The 17419-nt window shown below is 34.1% G+C and overlaps 2 protein-coding genes across 13 annotated transcripts; both read right to left on the reverse strand.

Annotated features, from left to right (window-relative positions):
* On the reverse strand, nt 1-2988 carry LOC130813688 (uncharacterized). 3 transcript variants are annotated; one of them, XM_057679532.1, is made up of 3 exons: nt 2446-2988; nt 1448-1522; nt 2-1290 (listed from the first exon to the last, which is right to left on the reverse strand). In XM_057679532.1, exons 2-3 carry the CDS (start codon nt 1499-1501, stop codon nt 727-729), a joined length of 618 nt encoding a protein of 205 aa, XP_057535515.1. In that variant the 5' UTR covers nt 1502-1522; nt 2446-2988; the 3' UTR covers nt 2-726. The 3 variants fall into 3 exon arrangements, with proteins under 3 accessions (XP_057535516.1, XP_057535515.1, XP_057535514.1); XM_057679533.1 differs by lacking the exon at nt 2446-2988 and having other exon boundaries at nt 1-1290; nt 1448-2439; XM_057679531.1 differs by lacking the exon at nt 1448-1522 and having other exon boundaries at nt 7-1290; nt 2446-2983.
* Nucleotides 2989-3749: 761 nt separating this feature from the next.
* On the reverse strand, nt 3750-17141 carry LOC130814200 (E3 ubiquitin-protein ligase MBR1-like). 10 transcript variants are annotated; one of them, XM_057680272.1, is made up of 8 exons: nt 16947-17097; nt 13158-14223; nt 13006-13070; nt 8581-8732; nt 6334-7700; nt 5497-5592; nt 5242-5379; nt 3750-4594 (listed from the first exon to the last, which is right to left on the reverse strand). In XM_057680272.1, the coding sequence occupies exons 4-8, from the start codon at nt 8678-8680 to the stop codon at nt 4445-4447; spliced, it is 1851 nt and encodes a 616-aa protein (XP_057536255.1). In that variant the 5' UTR covers nt 8681-8732; nt 13006-13070; nt 13158-14223; nt 16947-17097; the 3' UTR covers nt 3750-4444. The 10 variants fall into 10 exon arrangements, 6 of the variants coding, with proteins under 6 accessions (XP_057536255.1, XP_057536258.1, XP_057536254.1 ...); XM_057680275.1 differs by lacking the exons at nt 13006-13070; nt 13158-14223 and adding exons at nt 10980-11021; nt 11441-11561 and having other exon boundaries at nt 16947-17096; XM_057680271.1 differs by having other exon boundaries at nt 13019-14223.
* Nucleotides 17142-17419: the final 278 nt, after the last annotated feature.

Below are 17419 nucleotides of genomic sequence, written 5' to 3' on the forward strand. Positions count from 1 at the left end.
GATACTTTGCTTTGTATGTTTTCCAATGGTTTTTGTTTTTAGAGTGAACCCCCATGGCACCTCGACGGAGAAGTGATATGTGAGCGAAGGATGAACGTGATTTGGAGTTTGACTCCCATTTGTTTAGATCTTTTTATTGTATCTGAGGGAGTATTAGTACAATTGTTTAAATTTGGACTATTTTAAAGATGTAATTCGAACTTCAGACTTATTTTAATTTGGTTGTAATTTTCCTTTATTTTGGACAGCTAAAACTTCCGTTATATTGCTTTGGTTTTGGTTCAAGTATTTTACTTAGACATTGGTTTAACCTTTAAGTAACCCCTTAATTGTGCTGGCAAAAGTGAGCTTCCACTTGATTAATACTAAATTTCAATTATCTTTGCCTTCATAATTCGAGGCGATTACAAGTCAAAAAATACTTATTTTAATAAAATTTTAACAATTTCATTAAAACAATTTATTCAATTAAATAATTATTCAATCAAATTAAAAATAACATATAACATAGAGTCCAAAACAACTAAAATTTACATACACAATACTCAGACTCTCTAAATATGCTACAAATATTAATTTATTACTCCATCAAACATAAAATTAGTTTAACTAGTTGGAAAACGAGATGAAACACGTGGATGAGAATAATAGAGGAGGAGGGGTTTCGAGACAGACCAAATCAATTGTAGCAAACTCATAGAAACGAATGTTATATCAAAAAAGTTTTCATTGTTTAGATTGTATAGAAGAAGCAACAGTTCTAGCCCAAAGCTTAAGACATTTCTTCATATCTTGAGCTCTAGAAACTCTTGCCATCTTCATTCTAAGCAATGGAGAATTGGGTTTTTTTACCATCCATGCTTCAGATAAATATGGCAATTTATCATCAATTTCTATACTTTTACCCTCTTCAAAACTTTCCTTTTTTAGTAAGTCATGTAATGTACCTTCATGGGCATAACCTCCTACTCCTCCTAGTCTTTGTAAAGCAGGAATTACAGTCATGGTTCGAGGACTTAGCTGATCTTTCTCGAATCGAAACCCTAAATCCATAAACCCTTTTAATTCTTCTTGTTCAAGATCATGTAGAATGCTACAACTTCTGAATCTTTGTAGTTTTTTGTCATTGTTTGTTGAATTATTTGAAGCTTTTTGTGATCTGTTTATTGATGGAGATGATGAGTGTGACCTTGTCTTGTTGGTTATTAGAGTCATGCTTGGTAACCTACTTCTTCTTCCAATGAGATCTGCTAGTCCTTTATGATCTTCAACTTGATCAATGTTTGAATCCTAATTGTCAATTTCAAATGGAAATGTTGGTAACATCTTACAATAATATTGATAAAACATTTGATTCCAAATAGTATGGAGGTTATTTTTTTTGATCATCATAAAATGTACTTGACGTTGTTTTATGCTGGTTGTCACTAATCTATCGCATACGTACAAGAAAATCACTCACAAGCAATGTCTTATGTGATCTTTCTTGTATCATAATCATCAACGCACTTGATCAAGATATCTGAAAAGGGGTTAAATGACGACATATCATACACTTATAACAAGTTATGAAACAAAAAAGTCAATGGGATGTTTAACAAATGAATGTTGATTGTTGATTGTAGGCTTTTTTAGTTGGTTTATTTAATTAACTAGAAGTGTTAGCTTTTTTTGGCTTTTAAGCTAGCTTGATAAGCCACCTATTTAAAGAGATGTTTGATAAAATTATATATTGATTATTGATTATTGGCCGTTTATTAGAGGAAAAATAGGCCAACAAGCCAAAAGACAATGAAAAAAGCCAATCAAGTGAACTTTTATATTATATGTTGGCTTTAAAGCTAGCTTTTTAATTACTTAACACAATTTTTGTTTTTTTTGACTAGCCAAAAAGTCAAAAAAAACCAAAAAAACAAAATAAAATTAATACAAATATTTTAAAAAAAATCTAAAAAATTAGTAGAAAACGTGTAGAGATTATAAGCAATATAAAAATATTAAAAATAAAATTAGTGAGTAATACATGAGGACTATAAGCATTAAAAAAATATAAATTTAGGTAACTAAGATTAATTATATCCAAAAAAAAATGTGACAAAAATAATTTTTTTTGAGAATAACAAATAAAATAACTAAAAGTAAAACTAAAACATCAAATAGAAACAGAGTGAGCATAATTCATTGCCGACAAGTACTAATAGGTCCGAGCTCAGGTCTAACTAGTTTATTTTGTGCCTTCATAGCTACGTCATAATTCGGATCATTTATTTAAAAACCCAATTCATATTGAAAAGTGTAAACTCTAATTCAAAAGGTTAATAATCGAGTTGACTCAATACACATGTAGAGATGAATGTTCAACCCACTCTGAATCCAAACTAACACAACACAATCAAAATTCAGACAATAACATAATCTAGAATCTAGATTGGCATAATAAGGTACCTGAGACATTATGCTAGTAGAAGAGTATGTAGAAGCATCAATATCACCCTGATCAGAACCAGAAAACTCGGACACTGCACCATCATCACTTAGTAACTCATTAAACATGGGTTCATCACAACCCAGAAAAACTTGCTCAAACCAACGCTTATCCATGGCCGCCAATATCTGAGAATAGTAGCTTTCTGCCATGGCTGTAGGTATAGGTGTTCAAAACAGACCCGATGATTCGAAATTTACCCAACCTTGTAATTAAACCCGATTTAACCTGACTTCAAAATAACAATTATGTAAAAAAATAATATGGATGCAAAATCCGAATTCAAACTGAACAGAACTATCCAATCCGATATCAACCCGATAACCCGTATGTATGTAGGATTCTGTTTATATAGTAGTATGTTGGATTAGAACAAAAAAATAACCATATAATACAATTATTTGTATCATATATATCATATGGTTGTTGGTAAATATGGCCTAAGAAAATCTGAAAGAGTAGTATAAAGCAAATTTGAGGGCCATATAATGTTGTACAAGACAAGAATGGTTAAAATGTGGTCATAAAACAAACCAAGTTAGTCCACTTGTTCTTAGTTTTGTAGGACTATATGCCAAATTAGTTTGTATAGTGGAAAATATTATCACGGCTCAGTTATGTACTGACAAAATTACTCCTATTTTGTGATTAAGATGGTATGATGTTGAGTGAGGGCATTGTATACTATGGAGTACAATAGTTATTTCCTTAAAAGCTCGAAACAGGGATGAATTCAAGATATTAGTATAGGAATTAGGGCGTGTTGAATATTTGTCTTTGTATGTGTGTTGAGTCAACTCAGTTGTCAAACATTTGTTTTTTATGTTACGCAGTTTAATATTAATTGAGTTTTTAATCTGATGAGTAGGCGTAGCTTATGCAAACTTGGGTCTAAATTCCCTAAAAATTAGAATATACCTAACTACTACTATAAAAATTCCTTATTAGGACATCTAGGAGATTATCATTATCAAATTATTTTCTAATTTGAGGTATTGTTAGGTTGTTATATCTGGTATATAAATTGGATGCTTTTCTAGAATTTGTTTATACTTTGGATATTCTTGAGTTATTCCTTGTTTGATAGATCTTAGTTAGTAAGAATTGATCCATAATATGGGTTTGTGTTGATTCATAATGTGAATTTCACATCCTTTGAATTTAAGGGGTCGAATATAGTTCAAATATACTTAATTGTATTTGACAACATAAATTAATGTAATCACAACATAAATTACACAACTTATTTTTAGGTTGGGTTGGGGCAAGCTTATGTGACTGATTTATTAGTTTACAACATTCTAACATCTTATATATAAGCAACATTCTTGGGACCAACTTTTCCAAAAAAAAAAAAAGAAGAAACATTTAAATACCAAAAAAAAAAGAAACATTTTAATAAGTTAATAAAAAGGCCAAACCGAGCAATGTCAAACAAGTAATTGATTTCGCCGTTAAGATTGCCCTTAAATTGATAAATAAGAGAATTATGAGTCAACTTAATAAGTAAAAACTTTCTTTTTCACTTTATGATGAAAATTCTGTTCTTGATCCCTCATCATTTACAAAAAAAATAAATGCATTCTCTTGCTGATAAGGATTCACTCTAAACCCTAGCAACATTTTTTTTTTTTTTAAAAAAAAAGAAGCAATGTCATGTAATAGCCCCACAAAATGTAATTCACCTCTAAATATTGGTTGTTACTCATGGATTGAACTAAAGTACAATGAGAAAACCTCAATTTAAAATATTAACTAATAATATTTGCATACATAACTAAGTCCAAGAAAACAACAGTTAAAATAAACTACTAATTTGAATTGTTCATGATCAAATTTACTAATAATAGTTTATAATAAACCTAGATGAGATTCCTCCAATTGAGGAAAGTCTCAATCACCTTTTTACGTAAGGTAGGATATTTACAAAGAATAGAGAATAACATAAGCAGCTTCAGCTCATGTCTCCTTTATACTATCTGGCATGGCTGGACCCTTGCAGATTGGACAAGTATTCTTCATCGATAGCCATTTTTTGATGCAGCTTACATGATAATCGTGACCGCAAGCTTTAAGGGTTCCAATATCATCCATATGCTCATACTCCTCCTGTAATAACAAGGGAGTAGCTTCATTAGTGTAAGGAATAGGCTCATTTTAATTTTAAGTCCGAATATGGCTATCTTTGGATTACGGATATTTTTGGCTGTTCTAGATTTCCAGGAAGCCAAATAAGCGGAATTCAGACCATATCAGATTTAGCTTTCAGGGAATGTGTGTGTTTTCTGCAGTCCATATCTTTCTGGTTTGGATGACAGATTTTTGTGGTTAGCTCACACTCATCCAAATATAACCAGTGTGTTAGAAACCTAGGTGAGCCAAGTTTGGTAACAAAAACCGATAAGTTCATGGGAAAACCATGGACGGAACGGAATATACTCAAAATCACGTACTATGTTTCAATAAAGCCGTTTGAAATTGGGTTAAAAATCTTAAATCTCGGGAGCTATTCAAGTAATCACCTAGTCAATGAACAAGCTGCACCGTTCGATACAAGTTCATGTGTAACGTGTAACGTGTTTCTGAAAAGAATACCAATCCAAGCAAGCATGCCAAAAATTTCAGAAGCAGCAGCAGTAAGCCAGTAACACTACTTAACAAACAACATTTCATTTCCCGCTCCCAAATAGGTGGGGGAAGTTGCTAAATATGTAAGCATGGTGCAAGAAACATAACAGCTAGGTATGGAGCAGTACCAGGCATATTACACATCTTCCTTCTTCCTGCACTTGATCTGATGAACCGTATACTGTCTCCGTCAAACATTTGGGCAGTTGATCTTCACGCAACCCAATGTTGACACTTCCAATCCTCTCTCCGAGAGCAAGTAATTCCTGCTCATTGCTACAAGTTAGAGGGAAACAACATACCCACCCTCCCTTCACAATAAACAATATTCATTCACCCTTAACAGAAAAAAAAAATAAAAAATCCTTGTGTGCAATACCAACCTCATAGCTCATATTGTCAACATCTAGCCTCATGTCTCGATGTTGATCCGAAAAATTCCTTGAGCCATACAGAGAATGGTCAATAACCATCAGACCCTGAAAATCAAATCATATGAAGATATAAATTTCAAAAACATCATTGTATATTACAAATTAAAACTGAGGGATCTGACAACCACAATGCTGCAGTCCCCACCCTTCATTCAGCAAAAACAAGGCCACCACGTGAAGAAATATATTTGTTCAACTTACATGCTAAGTTTACCGTAGTCCATAATCACAGCTTAACCCAACAAAACAAAATACTAAATAATCAAAGATTGAGTCCATTAGCAGGAAACTGGTTCGAAATAGTGTTATAAGACTAATCAAACTCTTAACAATCAAAACAGGAAGAAGGCTGACTTCTAGTTCTCAATAACATCTTCCTAAGATTCCATTAATCTATGTCAGTGAAAATAAATTCAAAGTCAAACATAAATTTTAGGATAAAGAATAGGTAGGATATGACCCAAGGGCTTATTTAACTCTGTTACAGAGAAGGTAATATTCAACCCTTGATACGATCTGCATTCTGCACTATTAGCTTGTATTACACCAGAAGCAAAAAAAGCAGGGGGGGGAGGCATTTCTAAGACTAATCCTTGATATTATTAACTATCATTAGAGCTCAACTAAAAGTTCAAAATTTAAATCAAAAATAAAATCTATATCGGATTCCGCATAATGCACCTCCATCACCCATCCATAAACTTTGGTAAATTAGTCTTACTATTGAAATATTTTTTGAACTGAAAGCAGGAAAGATCAGAAGTACCATAAATCAAAAGTTTATACCTCAGGGGTCAATCGATCATGTTCACCAGCATCCTCAGAAAATAAACGATATCTCTCAGAGGAATACCTAGATCTACCAATCCTGCCACCATTGTGCCATCCTATGGGGCCAAAAGGTCTTTGATGCCTTGTGGAATGATTCTCCCCCGGTAACTGAAGACCATCATTGGAGGAAGCAACATGGCTCATACGTAAATTGCCCATCGCAACTCTACAATTAGAAGCGGATCTGTGAGAATAGCTACTGCGAGCACCCCTAGTATGAGATGGAGTAGGATGTAAACTTTGTGAAAGAGAATTTCTGCTGGCAATGTGTTCATGATGATAGCCAGCCATTTCCCAAGAAGAATTCGCAATGCTGCTTCCAGCAAATAATTGATTACTCTCATGATTCAAGTTACTTGGAACCACAGTCCTACCAACAGGAGCACCAGGCACATGAATTGGAGTCCGTTGTGGTAAAGGAACGCTTTGGTTTTGAAAAGAATCAATTGTTCCAAAATGATCAATAGGAATTGCACTCGGACTCGGATGGTGCGCATAATTGGCAGGTAGATGAGGCCTAAACGCATCAGACTCTAAGTCTAGAGTGAATTGGCTTCTCACACTCCTCGTAGAGGTCTCGCCTCCAATTGATGGTTGATTAGTCCTGTAATTGGCAGATTGACTTCTCACATTCCTCGTAGAGATTTCACCTCCAATTGATGGTTGATTGGTCCTGTAATTGGCAGATTGACTTCTCACATTCCTCGTAGAGGTTTCACCTCCAATTGATGGTTGGTTGGTACTGTAATTGGTAGATTGGCTTCTCACATTCCTCGTAGAGGTTTCACCTCCAATTGATGGTTGATTGGTCCTGTAATTGGCAGATCGGCTTCTCACATTCCTTGTAGAGGTTTCACCTCCAATCGATGGTAGAGCCTCCCAGTGATCAAGTTGAGTATCCACAGTTGATTTTTCCTGCCGCGGTGCTGATGATGTCGCGACATCAGACGAACTTCCAGCACAATAGTAACTGCTTGTGCTGCCTCTCTCGGTGATATCAGGAATCCCAGGTCTTTTCCTTTTGTAAGGGCCCCTTCCGTTTCCCATTGAAATATTAAGGAAATTGCTTTCAACTCCATAATATGAGGAAGATGGATGGTGAGCATGGCGTTCTGGAACTATAAAGGCATTTCCAGCAGCAGATGGATGTACAAAATCACGAGTAAGATCAGAAGAATCAGGCTGATAATGTGGTGCATTGGCCATCTGGCCAGATGAAGGATATCTACTCAGTCTAGCAGTATTCCATGAATGAGCTCGATTCACTGGTCCATTATCTGCAGGATGAAATATTGTGGTACTTTCTGCAGAGCTAGACCTAGCTGCATAACATTGTGATTGAATTAGAAAGTAAAAAAATACAGTAAACTACTCTTGAGCAGGTGAAAAGGCAGAAATCCGAATAGAATACACAAAGTAGCTCCAAAGAACATCCCATCCCTATCACACATCTCTGTTTTGCATGACATCATTATTTATTAACAAAAAAAAACATCACAAAAACCCCTGCATAACTGTGCACGATATGTGACCATTGATTAACATTCATAAACATTAGAATGAAGGCACAACACTAGCACATGTTCCAATGCTGATATAAGGCCATTCAGCCGAAACGAAACACCAAAATCGCACCTTTAATACTTGTAAGTCATTCCGAAAAAGAATCTATCACAACAACATTCCATTAACACGACGTTATCAAGTGGCTCCTACGAAAAAATGGTGGATATCATCGTAATTGCGTCGCTCACATTGAAATATAAATTGGTAACTTGAAATATATCCATTTTATCATAGTAGTTCAATTTTTCTAGAACATATAATTAAATTAAAGTTTATAAAAGACCATTTAGAACCTAATACATCAAAAAAAAGGGAAAAAGATTACCCTCTGTCATAATGATAAGCCTTGCCTCCATTACTTGTCCATTATAGTTCGAAACCAAAAAACTACACATATTTAACTCCATGGACAAAAATCTATTATCATACTTACCAGATGCCTTAATTTAATAATCACAGGCACTAAAACCAAGTTACTAAATAAACCAATAATATAGTTGTGTACTTGAGAAGTTAATTGAGAGCCTAAAATACCATGTAACTGATACTATCATATCTATATACCATCACTTGGATCACGAAAGTTACGCGAAAAACTTCAATAAATAAGCTTATATACTATCGAATTCTGATTACCAAGTCGGTGGTATGGATCTTCAGAGTGTAAAAGATTCCAGTGCTGATCAGACTCTGCGTCAAATATCTGTGATGTATTATATATGTGTCTGTGTGCCATAATCACGTCCAGCAAAATACTGCCTTAGCTAACAAACCAACCAATAAAGAGCCTGTAAATGAGAAAAAACAAGAAGATTAGGCAAATCAGATGAACAATCTAAGTAACATATATCAAAGGATGAGACAAACTCAGCCACAAAAACACCAAGAATGTAGAGGTATTGCTTGGTTCATAGCCTGGATAAACAAAACGTAACTAAATAAACAGAAACAGTCAATCAACTTATTGAAGTAATTTAATTTCATATTTGAAAAGCATAATCGATCGACAGCCAGAAGTGTGAGCAACAGAATTGTGTACATACAAGCACGAATAAATCAGAAGCAGATATATTAGAAACACGAAGCAAAAAACTAAAGGTATTTCCTTCAATTAAAAAAATTTCCGCATAAGAAATAAACAACTAGTTAAGTGTACGAGAAGAAGGATGACGGCAGACATTTAATGAGCTTGTGCGGTGTTAAATCTTCAAAGAAAATATGCAAATGGCAAAAAGTAACCAAAATGCAAGAAAGCCAAAATCAAAGAAAGTGATCTCTCACTCCTCAAAGACAACAGATAGCTGCAAATCCTCCCTGATAAACATGGTACGTCTCAGAAAAACAAAAAGAAGACTACTACAACATGCTTGCTGAGGAACTGCACAAGCTCCAAAATATAAGCATGGCAGAAAATGTGATGGCTGTTTATAACCAGCAGTAATTTTATGACCCATTCACATGTCAAGAAAATATCACCTCAAGCCCCTCATCAAGAAAATTGCATGCCATTACAGATTGACATGACCCATAGTCCAAAATATTGCCGCATCACCCGCCCTCAACGTAAAGGTTTTTGAGCTTATAGCAACCAAGAAAAAGATGAATACAACCGCAAAACCATCTCCATTGACCGCTTACTGCGTCCGAAACCACATATGTGCACTATGACATGACCAGCCTCAACATAAATCCACATCATCCAAAACAATCAATATACTTTCAATTGAAATACTCAAGTCACTGAAACACCTCAACAAATCAAGAAGGAAGGAAAAGCCTTCCAATGTCGTATAAGAAAATACTTGACAAAAGAAGGATATCAAATAGTCCAAATATCAAAATATAAGGATATTTCAAAAGCAAATATGCCATCATGATATACTCAAATTAAAAGACATGCAAGTGGCTTCCGGTTGACTCTAAAAGCAATTTATAAAGTCTGGATAAAAATTAGCAAATATCTTCATAATCACTAGAATGGCCTCCAAAAATCTCAAAAAGGAGGCTACTCTAGTATAAAAGCAACCAACCTTGTAGAGCATAAACGTCACTAACCAAATACCAAGAACACGGAGAATACAAAACCTCAAAATTTTCTTGAGATTTACTTCAAAGGTAAAACAAGAATTACAAAGAAAATAAATTATTGAGTTCAAAATTTGTTGATTATCCTTCTTTACACTTCAATGCCATTGTTTCCACTTGTGTTTGCTTGTGGTGTGACTATATCAAGTGATCATAAGTACCTAAATTACATTCATTCCAAAGTCCCATAGTAATCCTTAACCAAGCCTTCTAAAATATCCTCAAAAGACCAGAAACAATACAGCAGCTTCTGTTTACCTCGTCCACCCTCAAAACAGGCCTTTCTCTTACAAAAGTGACCCAAGATATGCAGCAAGTAACCCTTTTCTTGAACCTCTTTTGTTCTTCTCTTCAAGCCTTTAAATCTTCCCATCCTAGTATGCATGAGTCTCAAGCTCACATACGACATTGAGTAGTATGTCATTCTGAATAACTCAAATGGACCAGCAAAGACTCAAATCACAAAACCCCCCATGTCCCCAAAAAAGCAAGGGAAAAAATTTCCAGCTCCCAAATTAGAGAAAATAGAGTGGTAAACCTGATAACTACCCGATGAGGCCCTGTTTAGTTTTTTTTACTGATTGTTACTATCGTAAATAATTTATGATTTTTACTGATTTTTAATAATCGTAACAGTTTTTTAGTTATAAATTATAATAGAGTTCTCATTGTTACAGTTTGCACAGTACAGTTACTGATTGTAATTACTTAAAACTGATTTTTATTGATTAAAACTTATTTTTACTAATTACTCTTTTAAGGTGAACTAAACAGGTCGGAGATGCCAGAATAACCTAACCTAGGAGGCAAATAACCAAGATACAGACAGAGAATCAGAGACCCGTATATCATCCAAAATAGTATAATTTACAACAACCTATCCCTTCAAAGGGTTCTATGATTGACATCTTCATACTTGTATGTGCGCAACAAAAAAAGAAATAACTCACCTCCTCTGAAGCAAAAACCAAGCTCCTCCACATCCAAACTAGCTGCAAGAAACATATCTAACATTCAAATGTTATCCATATTTTACAACGTTTAAGTTTAGACCTTTGTACAGACATATCCTTGTTTTATAAAACCCTACTCTTTAATAGCTCCCGCTATCTCCTCCACCACATTCGAAATAGCATTAGCCTTTTACATTATTTAGCTTCTATTGCACCTTTCTATGGTCAATTTCCTATAAAATAGGATTCGTTTATACCTCTCCCTTTCACCTCTATATTATTCAGCTTATTGTCAATTTGTAGCATTATTTAAGCTAAGTTGGACATTTCTATCTACATTCTACAAGTCCTATTTTATCAAACACAGCTTGTTTCTACCTCCCCAACCAAACACTCACAATAACCCCTACCCCAAAAAATAGAAGGGAAACAAATAATTAAATAGAATTTAAACCTACTTCTTCAAGCTAGGGCAGTAGATGTTCACTTTACAGTGAAGAGTGGTATTATATTTTTGCTGGTGTCACTTCTAATCAGTGTTTCGCCATTCTTAGCTTAACAGCACATCTGTAATTGAAGCTGCACTTGAACGAAAATTAGCCAACAGAACATGCGCTCATTGACAGGGAGCTAAAGCATGAATAACATCAAATAATGATAGGTAAATGCAACAATTAGAGGAATATTGAAGCATTTATCAACCACTATGACAATCTAAAGGTCCATTCACTCAATCTAATACAATTACAAAGAACTTATGAAACTGAATCACTCTCATTATGGAAAAGAAGAAATGGAGGTAATCTCCATAACTCAGATGCTTACACAAGTTAAAAGTGCAGATTCATGCTGCATCCACAGTAAGCAAAGTTCTTCTGAATTGCATGTGTTCTCAAGTGAATATATTATGGATCAATGGTCATTCATTTTTTCATAGAAGATATAGTAAAAAGGTCGTACTGTGTGTAGAAGTTTATTTCTCATAATTATCAATGTAGTTTCGCATCAGGTAATACTTTGTACCAGTGTTATGATGCACGGTACTCATCGAATTCATCATAAATATCCAAAATCCATAAAACAAAAGAAGCCTCGTTTTCAAGTTGTCCCTAAAATATTGAGTAATACCACTAACTCCAACTGTGTCAATTAATATATTCAGCAACAATAGCATATTTAAACCTTCTAGTGCTGCAAGAAATACCTCTAATCATCGACATCTGACAATTGCTAATCTTAAAAATCCTCTTCATTGTAACAAAATTATTCACCTGGCCTCACGAGAGTTCGGTAAGTCATTTTTAAGAAAAAAGTAGGTAAGAGGACACCATTCAAATGTTTCAAAACATGTTACATGTGAAGAAAGTCTCAAACACAGTTCATAAATTTTCACTTAAAAATTTACTGGAAAACATATCACATAATAACTATTTTGTACAAACTTGACGAGAGATAAAATTTTTAATAAAAATTAAATGGATAAACCATAAAGAAAAAACACAAACCACCATCTTAAAAGTTCTTTACAAATATTGTAGCCTGGGATGTTTTGGCAAGATTAGGGGTGATCGAATAGAACACTTGATAAGTACAGAGAGCATGAAAGAAAGACTTTGCCGATAATGAATAAAGTAAAAGTGCAAAAGAACTATGAAGAACAAACAAAAAGGAAAAGCGTAGAAATATATAAGGAAAGAGAGTAAATATTTTATTAACCTCAAAACGTAAAACTTAAATTCTTTTTTTGTAAATGGGGGAAAGTAGAGCAAGATAACCTAATGCCCTTGAGGATATTGCTCTTTCAGTTTTGTGACAAAAATAGTTATCAAATCAACCTCTTCACTTCAACTATAGGTTTTTGTTATTTTAAATAAAAGAAAAGAAAAGGACAAACACCAAATGCATTCGTCTAATTCTTATATTCACCTTACCTCTCTTCTAAACTCTCAAGAGAAAAGCACCTAGTTAAATGAATGATATCGGTAGGAAATAAGAAAAATGAAAAAAAAAAAAAAACACATACCATAGAACTTAACCTGAATATAATTTTTTCACTTTTCACCTTCATTCACAAGCTAGACTTCAAATCTGTTCAGAGTTGTTTCCATAGAGCAATAGATCTTTTCAGTAATGAGAGGCAACTGTGAGTAGAGCAAGTACAGAAATTGATCTCACCTCTCTATTCATTGCTTTCTTACATTCCAAGTTTGATTGTGGCCAAGTGCACAACAAAGCATATGACTAAACTCCAGATCCAGATCCATGTCAATTTTGAAACTAATATGGTAGCTAAAGTAACATATCTGACAAGATAAAGCCTCTCTTGTGTCTTTCGATCATATATTTACACAAACTTCCACAGAAGAACACTAATTCTTAGGAATATACTCAAATAAGAGATAAAACTAAAGGAAAATGCTTGGGATAAGGATGCTTTATCTTAGTGCTATTAGCATCATTTAAATCCACCAAAAATAAGGCAAATTAGCTTACAAACTAGAAAAAGAGGGAGAAGCAAAGGAGGACATGCAAAAAAAAATTATGTGAAAAATAAGTATATAGACCTTCAGAAGTATAAAAATACTTCACTTTATTCTCTAATCAACTATTGAACATTCAAAGAAAAAATCTATATAACAAAGGCGTGTCGCCTAAATTCTACAAAAGCAACAATCTCTAAAGAGAACAATAGTATATCTTCAACAAGGCACCACATATTTGGTAACCACAACTATAAATGTTTCCTGCTTAATCCACAACAGTTGTCAGCTTTCCTTCTCTCAGGACAATGAAGCATTGCTCATCTTAGGTGCTAAGTGCACAGGCTTTGCATACAGAATCCCATCAACTCAAGGCTCAAGTGTAGGTTCTTCTGAGTCAGAGGCCAGCATAACCTAAGGACAACTGAAAACAAGTTTGCTATAGGATCTGCATAATGCATATAAATCCATGGCAGTAAGGAAATGGCTAGTCAGAAAAATACCTCCCAAAGCAAACTAATGAATTCTCTCTTATTCAAACCAAGGAAAGATTTAACTCCACAAAACTAATATAGATGTCGGCAACTACCTGAGGCAATCCTTTGGAAAATCTCTCTATTTCCCCCAACATTAAGAATGTGAACTTCAATTTGAACAAACTCCCCTCTCTCAAGGAAAGGAGTTCAAAGTATCATAAGATAATTGGGCGTAAAGGACCAATGTTTAGGACATTGGTAAATGGTCCATTTGGAATAGCTTCTCTGCAATAAGATAATAGATAATTAGCACAAAATAGTGAGACTTGCCATTTTCTAATCCGAACTTATTGTAGACAGTTTGAATAATTCTTGTTCTCCTCTCAAAAATAAATTGAAAGGGTTCATCCTTATAAGCTATCACCAGCCAAGAAAAACTTCATAATTAGCGAAGCTATATTCATTTTTACTTGTATAAAGATAAAGAAATTTGAACGCATAAACCAAATTATAACACACGAATCCACAATGGTATAGAATTTAAATATTTCAAACCTTATAAGTTATCTACGTGAAGCAAAATAAATTCAGAAATAAATCATCAGCCAAAAAGATCTAACCCAAAGCTAACCAAAAATTTTCAACTTTTATTATGACAATCTACATTTGTGCCGGCTCCCGCCTAGGATTGATAAGAGGCATCGCATATACTACTCATATCTCTTTGCTTTTGCTACATTTTACATTTTGAGTTGTCCCTTTTATAATGCAATATTTTAATTTTTGGTTGCGATTCTACATGTTCTCCTCTAATCTAATTTTCCTTCTTCGTGTCATCCACACATTCCTTTCGTTCCTTTTTTGTTTAATTGCTCTACTATAAATTAATAAACAAATATCCCTCGTTGTAGCAGAATTAAGATAAGGATATTGCCTTGGATCCTTAATTGAAAGCCCTTTGATTTACCACCACAAGCACTCAACACAAAAATAAAAATCCCAATCAAAACATTGTTGATATTTTTTTATAGTGCATTTCAACAGTAACACACATCATCTCCCTAACTAGTCAAAGAATTTGGCCATTAACCAAATTAGTGTGGAAGTTTGCATATATTTGCTACATCGGTGTAAAGTTGACAATGGCAATATATTGCCATAAAAGATGGCCATCATAAAAATTGGTTCTTTTGTTTTACTTATAGGTAGATCTCATCTCTTTTTTTTTCCATTTTCTTTTTCTTCGTATCATTCAACTGAAAGTATAGGGCTAAAATAAAAGTAACAAAGAAAATTTGTTAGAATTTTAGTTTTTGAAAAAATAAATGTAATAATTGTAAGATAATTAAGAATTTCATTTTTATCTTTCCCTGCTCTCATATATAAACCTTATGTAAAATTTAGTGAGTATCAACCCTACGTCCCTAACAATCCACACTTGTTTTGGTTGCAAGGTTACTTCCTTGAAAAAAACATTTATTTTTTCTTTCTAGCTTCAATGTTCAATGTACACACTCTAATTTGACTCGTTTCTTTCATCAAATAAGATCAAAATAAAGAATAACTTGGGAAGGGGCTTATTTAGAATAGGGATAAAGATAGTGGGAAGAAAGAAATAGAGAGGAGTATGATGATAAAGACTATGATTGGTTGTTTCAACAATAAAATTTAAGTTAAATAGAATATGTAACAAGTAATCTTAAAAGGTATTCAAATGCAAAGGATGAAAATAGCAAATGAAAACTGATTAAACTGATAGGCAACTTCTCACAAACAATATAACCAAAACTCACCAATTGCTAGCAAGGTGCTAACTTTATAAGAGTACTAATTTAGCTAGTTGTGCAATTAGAAAAGCTCCTAACATATTGCAAAATATTGGTTGCATCACCGCCATAGTGCCAAAACAAGGCCGCATCACCTTATCGTAGTCGTATTGGTAAGGTCTTTGAGTTCACTACCACCAAAATATACGCCACATTGATCACGAAATCATCCGTATCGACCGTGAAATCCGTTTCGCGATCGTTACCGCTAATGGCGGCATCACAATTGCACTATAAGCAGCTAAAACCATGAAACCATCAACATCAACCACGAAAATGGTTTTGCGACCAATACTGGATTTACGATTTTGCACTATGGCTCCAACACTCTCCCAGTCTCCCTTCACCCCCCCCCCCATCTTATATATTTCTAGCATGTACCACCTGCTCCTTTCTCTCTCTAACCCACAATTTTGCTCCTCGAAACTAAATTCACACAACCGTCTACAACATACATACAAGATACTACTATATGCCAGGACCTAACACAAAATCATGCCATCATAACCCGTGAATCATCATTCAGCAATTAGCCCTGCCTAAAAATATACAATCACCCAGCCTAAAAATGATACTGCTGACAACAAAGCTATCAACTAGCTATACAAATATACAATCACCCAGCCTAAAAATGATCATCTAAGTATAATGTAAATCATAATTCATTAAAACCATCAGACTACTGATGACTAAATGAAGATGATGAAGATCTGTCATCAGTGTTTACAACAACTGATCAATAGTAACAAGAAAATGATCAAAGAATTCAAGTTCTTTTTGGCCACCTGATCATTTAGCTAATTTGTGTCTAATACTTCTAGTCAATGCAAACTAGTCATAGCGAAAAAAAAAAACATAAAATTGATCATAATAACAATGTTTAAAAAGCAAACACCTGTAAATAATAACAACAAAAATAAAATAAAGGCGATAACAAACAATCGACAGGAGTATAAGCTATGTTGATCACAACATAAACATATTGAGGACGAAAAAAAGTTGACTTTACAACACAGAAACAAACGATCAAGCAAAGGATCGACACAACAAAAATCATGATCGGACAGCAAAAAATATATATAAATCAAAATAAATCAAAATTCAGCAACACAATCAAAAAAATCTATAAAAAATAGAGGATGATCAGAAAACAATGATCAAAGTAGAATAGAAGAACCAAACCTTGGAGTGAAATTCTGGTGAGCGATGAATCGGACAATTCGCATGCGGTTGAACTAAAGGAGGAATAGAGAGAGAAAAGGGTATATCTCGCTAAGAAAGGGTTGGGTTCTAAGAATGAAGAAATAGAATAAGCGTTGGGATTTGAGAAGATATAAAGGAAAGGGGTTGCGTGCTGGACCTGCGGTGCGGTGTCGTATGTGATGCGGGCCTGAGAGGTTTAGTTGGTTGGGAGGAGGTGTCAGTAAATATAGAATTTGATAAGGTTTGAGTTTTGTTATTTTTATTTATTTTTTATTTTGTTTATTTTATTATTAGTTTTTGTATTTTGTGGTGATTTATAAATTACGGTCAGAGGTGTTTAACAGGGCGAGTCGATCCAATGGGTCAAAGGTCGGATCACATTTTAACGGGTCATTAGTGGGGCGGGTTATTGACGAGCCTTGGTGTAGAGGGTCGGGCCCGATTGGATCGGA

The sequence above is a fragment of the Amaranthus tricolor genome, chromosome 5, assembly GCF_026212465.1.
Source record: "Amaranthus tricolor cultivar Red isolate AtriRed21 chromosome 5, ASM2621246v1, whole genome shotgun sequence".
Classification (NCBI taxonomy): domain Eukaryota; kingdom Viridiplantae; phylum Streptophyta; class Magnoliopsida; order Caryophyllales; family Amaranthaceae; genus Amaranthus; species Amaranthus tricolor.